The sequence below is a fragment of the Lipotes vexillifer genome, unplaced genomic scaffold, assembly GCF_000442215.2.
Source record: "Lipotes vexillifer unplaced genomic scaffold, Lipotes_vexillifer_v1.1 scaffold1012, whole genome shotgun sequence".
Lineage (NCBI taxonomy): Eukaryota > Metazoa > Chordata > Mammalia > Artiodactyla > Lipotidae > Lipotes > Lipotes vexillifer.
In genome coordinates, this window is record NW_006775534.1 from 748729 (window position 1) to 762874 (window position 14146).

General features: G+C 54.5%; 1 protein-coding gene across 1 annotated transcript in view; it reads right to left on the reverse strand.

Annotated features, from left to right (window-relative positions):
- Window positions 1-14146, reverse strand: part of ATP9B (ATPase phospholipid transporting 9B) — a 225279-nt gene that overhangs the window by 5007 nt on the left and 206126 nt on the right. The window contains exons 22-26 of the mRNA XM_007449962.1: window positions 12781-12925; window positions 12529-12593; window positions 11819-11974; window positions 11655-11719; window positions 6098-6206 (exon numbers count right to left, since the gene is read on the reverse strand). Of these exons, the coding sequence (XP_007450024.1) occupies window positions 6098-6206; window positions 11655-11719; window positions 11819-11974; window positions 12529-12593; window positions 12781-12925 (540 nt within the window). The remainder of the gene's footprint in view (window positions 1-6097; window positions 6207-11654; window positions 11720-11818; window positions 11975-12528; window positions 12594-12780; window positions 12926-14146) is intronic.

Below are 14146 nucleotides of genomic sequence, written 5' to 3' on the forward strand. Positions count from 1 at the left end.
CGCGGGCCTCTCACTGCTGTGGCCTCTCCCGTTGCGGAGCACAGGGTCCGGACGCGCAGGCTCAGCGGCCATGGCTCACAGGCCCAGTGGGATCTTCCCAGGCCGGGGCACGAACCCGTGTCCCCTGCATCGGCAGGCGGACTCCCGACCACTGCGCCACCAGGAAAGCCCCAAGCAATATTGTTTTTTAAAGGAAGAAAACAGCCGCGCTCGGGGACAGACCCTGGCATGCGTGCACACAGGTCCTCCTTCCTGCCTCTGTCTGTACCTGCCCCAGCCCCCCTCCTGCCTCTGTACCTGCAGCAGACACGCCGGCACCGACTCGCCGAGTGCAGGGGCCCTGCGATGTCGCGTCCCGTGGTGGGAGCCCTGTCTCCGGCGGCGGCTCTGTCTGTCTCCAGCCCCCTCCGCAGGCACTCATGGACGCTCTCCCCGAGGCTTCTTAGGGCAGCAACCCCCACTGTGGTTCTGTGGCTCATGTGTCCTGCGGTTGGAGCCCTTTGTCCCAGTCTACATGCCAGCTCCTGGGTGGACGGTTCTGTGCTGGCAGATGTCCAGTCTCCACCCACCACAGTGTGACAGAAGAGTCCCTCACCCCAAAGCTCCCACGCTGCCCCCTTCCAGTCATGCCCTCCCACCCCAAACCTCGGGCAGCCGCCCATCTGTCCTCTGTCCCTAAAGCTGTGCATTTTCCAGAGCGGCAGATCACTGGGGTCACACTCACTTTTGAGTCTGGCTTCTTCTGTACAGCAAAATGCATCTGAGAGTCGTCTGCATTGCTGAACGGACGGGTTTTCTCCCGTCACGGGCACGATCCCACTGTGCGGCTGCACCCTCACGGGGGAAAGGGCAGCCGGTCGTTTCAGTTTTTGGTAATTACGACGAAGCCACCATCAACTTTTCTGCACGTGATTTTGTGTGAACGTACCTCTTCATTTCTCTTGAGTAAACACCTAGGAGTAGGATTGCTGAGTCACGTGATAAGTGTATGTTTAACTATACGGGAAACCGCCAAGCTGTCTTCCAGGGCAACTGCACCAGCCTGCATTCCCACCAGCACGGCTGAGCATCCCTGCCAGCATTGGGTGGTGTCGGTTTTACATTTTTGCCATTCTAACAGATTGCGGTGGTATCTGATTTTAATTTGCAATTCCCCAATGAAAAATGACGTTGAGCGTTTTTTCATAAAAGTGATTAGTTGCCGTCTGTACATCATCATCTTTGGTGTGGTGTCAATTCAGGTCTTTTGCCCATTTAAAAACTTGGGTTGTTTTCTTTTTGAGTTTTGAGAGCTCTTTATATATTCTGGATACAAGTCCTTTATCAAAAGTGTAATTTGCAAATATTTTCTACCAGTCTGTGGTTTGTTTTCCATTTTCTTAACAGTGTCATTCACAGAAAAAAAAGTCTGTAATTATGATAAAGTCCAATTTATCAATTTTTTCCTTTATGACCTCATATCTTAAAAGCTCTTTGCCTAATGCAAGGTCATGCACATTTCCTTCTGTACTTTCTCCTAGAAGGTCTATAGTTTTACATTTTACATTTAGGTCTATGACCCACTGTGAGTGAATTTCTGTGTAAGACCTGAGGTGTGGACCGAGGGTGACCAGCTCTCCTGACATGGGTCTGTTGAGAAGACGACCGTCCTCCACTGGATTCCCCTTCACATTGGTCAAAGACCGGCTGACATGCGTGGCTGTAGTTCTGGGCTCTCTGTTCTACCCCGCTAACCTGGGTGTCTATCCTTTGCCAGTGATAAAAACCTGGTACTGGGAGTCTTCCAACTTTGTTCTTCTTTTTCAAATTTGTTTTGGTAATTCTAGCTCCTCTGCTTTTCCATATAAACTTTAGAATCAGTTGTCAACATCCAACAACACTGATACCTCCAATCCACGAACATTCATTTATTCCTTTCTAGGATTTCTTTCAGCCAGTTTTACAATTTTCAGCATGGAGATCCTGCACATATTTTGTTAGTTATACCAAAGTATTTCACTTTTTTATGCTGTTATAAACAGTGTTTAAAATTGTTTTCAGATCTCAATTGTTCATTGCTACTATACAGAATTAGAAATAATTAAAAATATTTTTTCCTTGTATCCTGCAACCTTACTAAACTTACTAGCCTAGGAGGGTTTTTTTGTGTGGATTATTTGGGATTTTCTACATAGACAATCCTGGCATCTGCAAACAGGTATTTTTATTTCTTCCTTTTTAATTTCTATACCCTGAATTTCCTTTCCTTATCACTATTATTTTTAAAATTATACAAGGATACAAATACACATTTCAAAAGCTAAAACCATTTTGAGACTACTCAACAGAAAATAAAAACAGCGCGGTAGTCCTAATAGTTCAACGTCTAAGGGTTTCAAGGGCTTTTATGAAGGGCTGTGCATCACCTACTTGATATCCTGACAATCAGTACAACCATAACTCAAGTGTCTCTGTAGTTAGCGAGTAGTTTAATTTATCACGAATATAACCCTATGACTTGGTAACTGAACTCACAGCTACAAGACTGAACTATTTCAGGAACACACAGGCTGGCTCAGCTGACCACGGGTCACCTAAGTCCTGACCCCAGGGCTCAGGCTCAGGTGGTTTTTCATAAGAGGCCACAGACCATTCAGGACAAATAAAGTCATCTGTAGGGTTAGGAGAGGGATGAGTACATGTTTCCCCTCTAACTGGCAGCACCAGAACATCAGAAGTGACGGCACTCACCATGAGTAAAGCTTAATAGCTCAAAGCAGAACGGGACCCAAACATCGTTACAAATACGTCCTTTTCTGTAAGGAATGAGAACTATGTGGTTTTAGGAAGAGGAAGGAAATGTTGCCTCTTTGTTTAACTGATTCATTCCCTCCCTCCTTCATTCACTAATTAAGGAACAGACACTGTGTCCAGGTTTAGGCCCTGGAGACAGAGCAGAGAACAAATGCTTACATTCAGGATGGCCTAATCTCGTTAGAACCCTAAGTCGGATTGGTGATGCTTGGAGCATTTATACTCTCAGCATAAAAAGACTGGCCATGGGGCTTCCCTGATGGCGCAGTGGTCGAGAGTCCGCCTGCCGATGCAGGGGATGCGGGTTCGTGCCCCGGTCCGGGAGGATCCCACATGCCGCGGAGCGGCTGGGCCCGTGAGCCATGGCCGCTGAGCCTGCGCGTCTGGAGCCTGTGCTCCGCAACGGGAGAGGCCACAACAGTGAGAGGCCGCCCCGGTCCGGGAGGATCCCACATGCCGCGGAGCGGCTGGGCCCGTGAGCCATGGCCGCTGAGCCTGCGCGTCTGGAGCCTGTGCTCCGCAATGGGAGGGGCCACAACAGTGAGAGGCCCGCGTACCGCAAAACAAAAAAAAAAAGACTGGCTATGAAATAAGTATAAAAGCAGGATATTTTATTCCGAAGTAGAGTTCTTTCCTTCCTGTTTCACAAGGGACGTGCACGCCGCTGCCTTGATTACCTTTGTGGCATTTAATGAATTTACTGTGACCTGAGATTTCTGCTCAGAACTTACAAGATAAATCATCTGTTGGACAGTAACTTACATTCCAGCCCGTGGCTTGTTTTCTGCTACTGTCCAACCATCATTTAATTTACCCTGAATTCATGTTTTCTTTTCCCGACTGAAGGCTTGTGGAGACCAGGAGCAGAGCCTTCTAGGTCTTTACAAGTGCCCGGCATGGGACCCTCAACCGTGCCACCCACAGTGACAGACTCGGACAGACTGCCTGTCCCCAGAGGGTGCAAAGTGCTGGGCTCAGAAGCACTGTAAAGCTTCAGAATGTTTCTCTAGCTTCAATAAGAAAAATACTCACTTCTTATCAAGTTAACTGGCTGAGTGCCTTAGTGCTACTTTATTTTCAAAGCATTTCGAGTGTATGCAGTTTTTAAAGAAATAGATACTTTAAAGAGAAAAAGTACAGATTCTGGATCCTGAAGAAAAGGAGTCTAGAGAAAATAAGTGACTGAACTCGTGCCAAAAAAATTAGGAATGCGGTCCTGACTCTAGGATGTTGAAATATTCTAACTGTTGGTCACCCTAACAAGAATGGAAAGCCAGCACCCTTAACCAGACCCAACTTACTTGGAATTGGACGTGGTTTCCTAACGCCCCCTCAAGTTCAAATGTATCAGCTAATGGTGTGGATTCACCACCTCGCGGCTACAGTCAGAGGGGAGCTGGGACTCAGCACCGGACACCTGTGACCCCGGGAGCCTGCTTTTATCACTAGAGTAACGTGGCAACCCACAAAGAAGGTTCTGGTGGGCAACAGTGAAAGCAGCATGTCCCCTCACTGGTGGGGACACTGAAGTCCTGCTAGGAAGTCCTCCCACCTTGACGGTCTGGCAGCATCACCTGGCCTCACCTGCAGTGACCTTAACCCTGAGCAGCCACCGAGCCCCTCCACTGATGTTCATAAAAAGCTTGTTTCCCCTTCATATCTGTGAGGCAGCATTTAGGGAAACATTTCTGGAGCCACTGGAAATAAGGAAACACACAATCTACTAAAATGATAATTATTCGCAACAGCCTCCTGTAGTGTTTGGATCTTTGGGCCTATCCTGATTCACTGAATGATGATGGTTTCACCGTCTTAGGATATTAAACCAAAAAGTTTTTCTTCTACTTGTAATATTCACAATGATATTTTTATCATGATAATAATGCTTTATATATGTCTCACATCTATATCTTATTATCAAATAAAATATTATTATAAAATATAACGTTTGCTATTTTATACTACACTGTTGAGCTAGCTTTATTTTTGCCCTGATTATAGAAGTAATACAGGCATTTTCTATTTTTTTCAATGGATTTAAAAAGTCTTATCTCAGATTTCCCTGGTGGCGCAGTGGTCAAGAATCCGCCTGCCAAGGCAGCGGACACGGGTTCAATCCTGGTCCGGGAAGATCCCACATGCCGCGGAGCAACTAAGCCCGTGCACCACCACTACTGAGCCTGCGCCCCAGAGCCCACAAGCCACAACTACTGAGCCCACGTGCCACAACTACTGAAGCCCACGCGCCTAGAGCCCGCGCTCCACAACAAGAGAAGCCACGGCAATGAGAAGCCCGCGCGCAGCAACGAATACCCGACACAGCCAAAATAAATAAAATTAAATAAAATTAAAAAAAATCTTAATCTCATCAAATTCTTACAATAACACCCTCAAATCCAAAGATTTACGTGACTTACCCAGCACCACTGGGACTGGTTAGAGGTTAGCTGGGCGAGTCTACCTGTTAATGCCTAATCTGATTCTTCGCTACAACATACGGCTACAGCTTTAAAAATCAGAGTCGGTAACTTCAGGTTATCAACTGTAAACCTAAATTTAATTGGGGGTCCGTGGACTTTGTTCTCAGTGTTGGAAGGTTCTTTTCTTTTTTAAATTAAATTAAATTATTTTTTATACAGCAGGTTCTGTTCTTACTAGTTATCTATTTTATACATATTAGTGTATATATGTCAATCAGTGTTGGAAGGTTCTGAGGTCACCATGGTTTGTGTGGGGGGAGCTGGGCATGTCTTCCACCCAGTGGAGCGTGTTTCCTATGCTACAGAGATATGCTTTCATAAAAAAACATGATACATTTAAAACTTCTTTCAGGAATGTTTAAGTGTCCCAGAGCAGTGCTGGGCTGCGTGAACGAAGCCTGCGCAGCTCGGGGGAGTGGACTTCTACCTCAGTAGCGTCACCGTGACAACAGCACGCGGGTCTCAGGGACAGAAACATACTGCAGATCCCTTTCAGACAAAATTCTGAAGCCCAAGGCCGGAGGAGATGTGGGCATTCAGAGGCGCTCCGGCCAGGGCTCCAGGTCCCTACTGGCTCGAACGCCGGGCCGCTCCAGGTGGGCCGGGAGCCGGCCCCGCCCACTGCGCAGTGCCGACCGGGAGCCCCTGCTCAAAGCACCCCTCACCCAGAAAGAGGGAGCCCTCAGCCACGGTTCTAAATCCACAGAAGCTCCACGAACGGTTACGAGCACGCTTCGCAATTATAATTCGACGCGTGATATCAGCCGCACTGCAAACATTCGAGCAAACGCCGTTTCCCCTTTGATGCCTAACTGAGGCCGCACCTTGGTGAGGTCTTTGTACAGCTCTGGGTACAGCATTGCCATCTCGGGCTTCACGTCTTGGTCCAGCACCAGGGAGAAGACAGGGAACATGGTGTAGACCGTCGCATACCTGGAGGAGTGCAGGGAGGTTACACGGGGCCCGGCACCACCAGGAGCACACCTCTGAGCCAGAGGCCAAAGGTCAGACCCTAAGCAGAACAAAAATAAGTTGGCAGCCAAGCACGACTTGTCCTAAAACTGAATACTTACCCACAGCACAGGAGCAAGGTCTACAAGCCTGCGGACAGGCAGCAGGATCCTTTTTTTTTTTTTCTTTTTTTAATTAAAGCTTTTATTTTGAGATCACTGCAGAAGTGAGTACATTTATCAGAAGTAACACAGAGAGATCACGGGGACCCTTTAACCAGCTTTCCCCAGAGGCAGCATCTCCAAAACTGCAGCCAATCTCCAGCGGGACGCCGACACTGACATGGTCCAGACACAGCATCCAAACCCACCAGGGCCCCCTGAAGCCTGCTTCTCTCCCAGCCCCTCTGAACCCCTGGCAACTGTCCTCCATCTTATAACTTTTGTCACTTCAAGGTGACACGCACGCACCACACAGCAGGTGACCCTGGGGTTTGGCTTCTCATTCAGCCCCAGTCCCTGGAGGGTCACCCAGGTGTGGCCATACGACAGGCCGTCCTCTGGTTGCTGAGGAGCGTTCGTGGTTGTGGACAGAGCAGCTCTGCACCCCGGTCATTCTCTGAAGTGCATCTGGGTCGTTCCCAGTGTCCGGTTATTACAAATAAAGCTGCTATAAACATCCACTGCACAGGTTTTTTTGTAAAAGTTAAGTTGCACTTATTTGAGACACGGGTGCCACCTGGGATCCTATATCCACAAGTTCAGGCACTGGGTCATAGGGCAGCTGTATGTTTAGTTTTATAAGAAACTGCCAAACTGCTTTCCAGGGCGGCTGTACCAGTTTAGATCCCTGCCAGCATGTATGAGGGATCCGGATGCTGAATCCTCACCATAATTTGGTGCTGTCACAGGTGTTTCAGCCATTCTGATGGGCGTGGAGGGGCAGGTCACTGTGGTTAAAATATGCATTTCCTGGTGGTTGACAACACTGACCGCCTCGTCACGGGCCCGTCTGCCGTCCCCGAGTCCCCTGCTCAAGGGCCCGTCACGGGCCCGTCCGCCGTCCAGTGTCAGCCTGCACTTTGACGGCTCCAGATTCTCCACCTACAGGTTCAACCTCTAACTTCTGCATCAGGTTCAACAAGCACGTGCTCTTTACTTTCCTCTAAATCTCTAATTGCTGTTGTTAGTCTCCTTAGGACTCAGGGGGCTGAAAGGGCCAAGGATCCCAGGCAGAACCCGGCCCACATCCCCCAGAGCCAGCCGACGCACGAGGACCAAGCTGCATGTGCGCCCGGCCCGGTGACCCTCCTGCACCGGGATTCACGAGTGTCACAGCGCAGGCCCGAGGAGCCTCTATTTTTGTAAAGAGAGGAACCCTTGTTATTGTGCCAGAAACTCCTCCGGCTTTTTAACCAAATCACAAACATCATCACCACCCCTTTTATCAGTTGATTCTGCTGAGGGCAGTTTCCAGCATGCGACTGGGTGGCTTCCTCCAGGGTCCCAGTGCAGACCCCCATCCCCCCATCAGCCCCCAGGCTGGGCCGCCCGTGGGCCCACAGGGACCTCGCGTCTGCTGCTTCCCTGGCTCCCCCCACCCCGCCCGAACCCCCGGGGGGCCGGTAGAGACGTGGCACGGTGGATCTCACCGCTAATAAAGGAGGAGCAGGCTTCGGAGGGGAGGGGTGCTGGGCCGTATGCTTAATTGTATGAAAAACCGACCAACTTGTCTTCTGGGCTCGTTTCACCATTGTGCACTCTGGCCAGGAGCTTGCTGTCACTTCGCGGACTGTCTTAACTTGGCCTCTAGGTGGGGTTAAAATTTGCGTTTCCTGTAACTAATGATGTTAATATATTTTCGTGTGCTTATTGGCTATTCTTACGTCTTCTTTTGTGATGCACGTTCAAATCTTTAGCCTTTTCTTAAAAAATTGAGTTGTTTGGAGATCATGAAACATTCTGGGTACAGAATGTACCCAGCTCTTATCAGATATAGGTACTGAAAAGACTGTTTCCCAGCCTGCCTTTTCATTTGATTAATATTGTCTTTAGAAGAGCGAAGACTTAATTTTGATGAAGTCCATCTTGTCAATTTCTCCTGTGACAGTTCACGCATTTTGTGCCTAAGGAATCTTTACCCCCCCGCCCCAAGGTTCCAGGGATTTCCAGCTGTGAATTCTGCCAGCTTCCCTTGTCTCTGGCATCAGTGCCTGCTGCCTGGTGTCCACGGTCCGAAAACAGCTTTTCCCTGTACCTCACCCTGTCTTCCAGTCGCGTGGGCTGGGAGGACAGGGCATTTCCTGTCGCTCCGTGGTGCCCCTCGGTGACGGGCTGCGAGCCCACCTGCTCAATCACTCGCCCATGCTCCCTGCTTGCAGCTCAGGACTCTTCCTCAGATGTCACGTGCCCTCCTGGCACCCTGTGAAGACGGCATCTGGTAGTTTTCTCACGTGCATCCTCAGGATCCCCAATGAAATCCCCTGCGAGGATGCATACCTGTGATGGCCCGGGGTGCCTTCTGGGAGCTGTGGCCATCACAAGAGGGACACCTCAGCCAGAGCAGACCTGCGTGTCTCCAAGGATGCTGCCTGAACACGGGACGTCGGCAGCTGTCAGGCAAAGGAGGGGTCTGGCTCGACCATGTGGAGCGGGTCTCGCAGAACCCTGGATGTGCTGACGCCCGTGAACGCTAAGTGGGGCCAGGATGCACGGTGCTTCCCCAAAGAACCTGCCGAGGGAGGCGTGTGGAGGTAGGGCACAGCCCCTCCCAGGACCTCAGGTATGTGGGCAGACGCAAGCGCAGGCTAAGTGAGGGGAGTGGGCCACATGCCGCCAGGTGGGCTCCAGGGGGCACTGGGGCGGCCTCGGCACGAACTTCCTTCCGTGAAGTAAACAGCAGTGCGGGTGGGCCTCCCCTGGGTCACCAGTCCCTGGAAAGCTAACGAAATGGACTCGGATAAAAGCCGTACATAGGTGGAACGGAATTCTATCAACTGTCCTGTAGTTTCTAACGCCAGTTATTCCATCGTGGAAGGTCAGTCGTTTGGCCTGGTTAGATTTTATTTGACAGAAGCACCACGTTGCCTCCCGCCCGGTTCTCTGTGCTGTCCTCTAGGTGAGGGCAGAACGCTTTCATTATTTATTTTCGAAGCTTAGCTCAGAAGCGTCGCCCTCCATTCCTGCCGGATCCAAGGACCCAATGCTTCAGACAACTACAGGCGCCTCGTTGAAGTGATGGACATGCAGAAAAACTTGAAATAAAACTTTCAGTGAAGTCTGATAATAAATAGGAGCTTTAAAAATAATGTGTGCTTATGCCGACAGGGCTCAGGCTGCAGACGGGAAATGAAATCAGGCCTAGAGTTGTAATTTCACGAACTCAGGCAGTTATTATTTAAGGAGTAATCACCACTGCCCCTTAAAATTTCCTTTTAAATTTTCACATCCATACTTTGAAAAATGGAAAGTGAGAATGGTTATGCTTTTTCTTTGGCCTCCAAGGAAGAAATGCACTGGACAAACTCAAGACATAACCAGCATTACTGTGCAAATTCTGTGCTATTTAGAGTAATTAATGTGATAATTATTGCAAAGACTTAAGCAAGCAACAGAAAAATGTAAAAAAAATTTGTAGCTTTCTGTACCTTTAGGCTTTTCCCTCTCTTCGAAGGACTCTAGGAACTCCTGCTGCGATTAAGGGCAGGCTGCCTGAACTGGCGCAAGGCCCAGCCCCACAGCCAGTTGCGGTGAAGCCTTTATTCTGACCTGGGCTTGGGGGTGGGGGAGGGGCAGTGCTTCCCCTCCGCCTCCAGGGACCTGGGCAGGGTCCGCATGAGTTCCGTGGGGAAGGATAGGCTCTAATTTCCACAAGAACCTAACCTGTTCAACAGCTCAAGCCACACAGGAGCCAGGGGAGGAGGGGAGAAACGATGGAGACCCGGGGCGAGGAGGACGGGGATCCAGCCCCTGCGGCTCCTGGGTGGCAAGCCGGGCGCTCAGGGATGTGTCCACGTGGCAGGAGAGCGGCACCTTCACCGCACACCCCCGCCACTGCCCCGGCCCCCCCACTGCCGAGCTCAGCGCCCTGTCCTCTTCGGGGCACAAGCACCCGCCCCAGGGCTCCCTCTTCCTGGAAAGCTCTCCCGCACCCACACCCCAGGCTCGGCCCACCCCTCGCCAGCCTCCCGCCGCCCCTCCCGCCTGCCCTGCGCCCCCAGACACCCCCAGAGCTGGTCCCACCAGGTCCCCAGTTCGCTCTGACATCCACCCTGATGACATGGGTGTGCAGAGGCAGCAGACGCCCTTGGCCTGGGGGGAGGAGGCCAGGACACAGGACGGGAGGCCGAGGGCGCCCCGTCACTCGCGACGGGACCTCGCCCGCCCAGCTTCGCCCTGAAATCAGTCCACGTCGCGCCCCCGATGCCTCTCGCTGAAATCGCCGGGGTTCTCGGGGTTCAGGGAGCCGCCAGGCGACACGCATGTAACCGTGCCCTTGAAGCAGGCTCCACGGGGTGCGACAACCCGCTGGCTTGTCCTCTGCCGACCTGGGAAGACGCTGAGGCCGGGAGAGGGCTCGCAGCCCCTCTGGGCGCTGGGCCCCCTCTTCTCCCTGTGACTCGGGGGCCGCACCCGTGTCCTAGGGATGCGGGGGGACGGCGCCGGGGCACGTGTGCTAACCGCCGTCACCTCACCACGCGGTCGAGAGGCCCAGCCCGCGGCTGAGGGGCTTCGCGGAGGAGAGAAGCCGCGCGCGTCGCTCGCCGCACAGCGGCCGCCACGCTGACTTTACCTGCTGGCGCGGCCACGAAGGGCGAGGGGAGCAAACTCTGGTCCACTCTTGTCTGACACAGGCCTCCCGCTCTGTAGCTTCGGCAGTGCGATGAGCACAGCCTTCGCCACGGGCCCCGGGCCGCCGCTCTGCGGGCGGGCGCCCTGAGGATGAGCTTCATTACCGCGGGAGGCCTTACGGAGTCTGTCCCGGAATGTGAGGTCCCGTGCCAGCACCACCCGTTCTCGAAGTCTCTGCTGCCAACTTCACGCCGCCATCAGGATTAACCGTGTCCGGCCAGGAGGGCGCAGGCTTCAGCAAGGGGCTCCCCAGCCTGGGAGCGACCCAGTCACCCCCCACCCCCCACCCCACCATGATGCCGCTGCGGGCTGGAGAAAGTCCCGGCTCCGACAGTTCCCGACCCAGGTGCGCTGCCCCACGTAAACAGAAATTCCACGAGAACCGTACAGCAGGGTCGTAGGAGGGATAAGTGGACATGTGCTGCCTCTGGGTGCCCCACTTCGTGGCTCCGTACACCAGTCAATTCGTCCTCAGGCTGAGTGTGCGGGAGCCACGCAAGCAAACCCCTGCTCGTGTTCCTGGGCTACTAAGCCCTCCCGACGTGCCGCTGCCACGTCTGCGCGTGATGGGCCCACTTACCCCACCATGAGGAATCCCTGGTACAGAGGGACGGACGCGAAATAGAAGACGGAGGAAAACACGGCCTGGAGGGACGAGAGCCACGCCCGTTACTCACGGTCGCCGATGCGCGCGCAGGCCGCAAGGCACCAGGTGCCCCCGCACGGCCCCTCCGGACGCCGCACCTGCATCGTGGAGATGACGAGGCCGCGGTGCATGACGAACTGGCTGAGTGCCGCCGACCGCTTGTAGCTGCTGCGCCCGTGCACCACGAGCAGGCGGCCGATGTGCTTGAACTGCGGGACGGAGAAGTCGGCCGCCAGCGAGGCCTGCCGGCCCTCCTGCGACCAAAGCAGAGGGGCCAGGCTCAGGGCCGGACAGGGGCACAGCGCGGGCCCCACCCCGGGAGCTGCCTGCCAGCGCCCTGGGAGGACCCGGCCTGGCACTGACGGTGTCACGGAAACTAAGCAGGGACCGGGGCATCTTCAAGACACTTCTCTGAACCTGCCACCCCGCCGAGCGGCTGCAGCACTGTGGCCTGATTCACGAAGCAGAGGGGCCCGGGATCCAGCCTGCGTCCAGGTCTCTCTGGGTGTTTTCACGTGAGCACAGGAGGCAGACCACAGCTCCCGACCGGCCGGGAGATCCGGACATCCGAGTACGGGCCGTGTGTGTGGGGCTGAGAGAGGGTTGCGGGGATCCGGGGAGCGGCCCAGGTGCAGCCCCGCACAGCTCGGGGACCAGGAAGGTGCCCGAGTCCCGGCAGGACGTGCCTGTCCTCTACCTGCCCTCGTAGAGCTGCTCCCTCAGCGTGTGGGTCCGCCTCCCCCCAGCCCCCGGCCACGCATGTGAGCGGGCTGACCAGAGGCCTGGCGGGGACAAGGGACAGACGCACCTTCCCCTCGATCCCGATCCCGCAGTCCGCTGCCTGGATCATGCTCACGTCGTTCCCTCCGTCACCTGGAAGCACGGAACACGGACGTGAAGTGGGAACCTGCGAGGGGCCGGCTTTCCTCGCCAACCGGCGGACGGGGTTTCAACACCCAGGAAGACAGGGGGAATCCACTGGGCGGGCGGGAGGGAGACGGGGCGCACGCCCCTGTGCGTTTCATTTCAGGAGCCCGGCTCCCTGGACGCCCACGCTCACCGATGGCGCACGTGCGTCTGCCCGTGTGCCGCTGCAGCAGCTTGGCGATGTGGGCCTTCTGTGTGGGTGCGCAGCGGCAGCAGACCACGGCCGGGCACTGGCAGGCCAGCTCCACGAACTCGTGCTCGTAGTACGTCAGGCAGACCTGGGGGCGGCAGGAGCGAGGCCGGGGTTCAGGGCACGGGCAGATGGATGGAGGACAGATGGACGGAGCCCGCACGCAGGCTGGGGGCCAGGCTCATATGACTGAGGGGAGGAGGGCTCCTCGTCTGCCTTCAGGGGGTGCCAGCACCACCTTCCGGGGTTGGCTGGAAAGGTCTTTGGTCTTTAGCACACAATACCCTCAGCGACGATCCTTAGTTCCCCATCTTGGTGGGGAAAATAAAAATTCCCCAAAGCTGCCCGAAGTCTGTGGGGTCCTGTTGCTGAGCTGGACACCCCGAGAGTCACCCCACACGAAGGACAGGAGTCAGAGATGAGGGTCCCGAGCCCCCGGGGCGCCGACTACCACCAACAGCACATCCGCCTGCAGGGGACCCGTGCGGGCACCCGTGCCCCGCGTGAAAGGGTCAAGACGCAGTCCCAGGCCGTCTGCCACCTAAAACCTGGGCGGTGAGCGAAAACCCGCGTTCACGGCAGGTACTCAGCAGCAAACAGACGGACTCAGTATCCCCGCTGAGGGGAGTAACCACTGCAGGACTCAGAAGCAGAAACAGCGGACGCTGCCTTTGGGGAGCGGGACTGGGGTGCTGGCGGGAGGGGGGATGTGCTCTCCAGCCTGCGGTTTCCCTGGGGCCGACTGGCTCCCAGGAACAACACGTGGATTTGGGGGACAGAAACAGCAAAAAGATTTCAATAAAAACACACTAACAGAAGCGTGTTTAACACAAGTAGCTACTTTTGCTCCCTCCCCAAGTCCCAACTATAGAGAGGTTTTAAAAAGGACATCGACCTACAAGGAGGGACCAGAACGGAGGGGAAATTCGCAAAGCGTTTTGGGCACGAAAGCAGACAGCCACGTGCACGAGTCTCGGCCGCTGTGAGCAGCCTGAAGCCGGCGGTGGGGCCACAGCCAAGAGCACGCGCGGCCCAGGCCCCTCACCCCTCCTCACACGCAGCCAGGGGGCGGGGGGCCAGTGGGGGGTGCGGAGCCCTTCTGCCCCGGAGAGGCCGGCCTCACCCTCTGTACGAGGGGCGGGAGGCGGAGCGAAGAGACAGAAGGCGGGAAAGGAAAGGGGGCTCGAAGGCCGGCTCAGGCCCCAATCAGTGCCGCCAGAGTTGGGAAGGAGGAGACAGTCATCCTTCGTCCCCCAGAACCAAAGAAGTGTGATCCGTGGACAGGGACTGGACCGCGCTCCTTGGCACC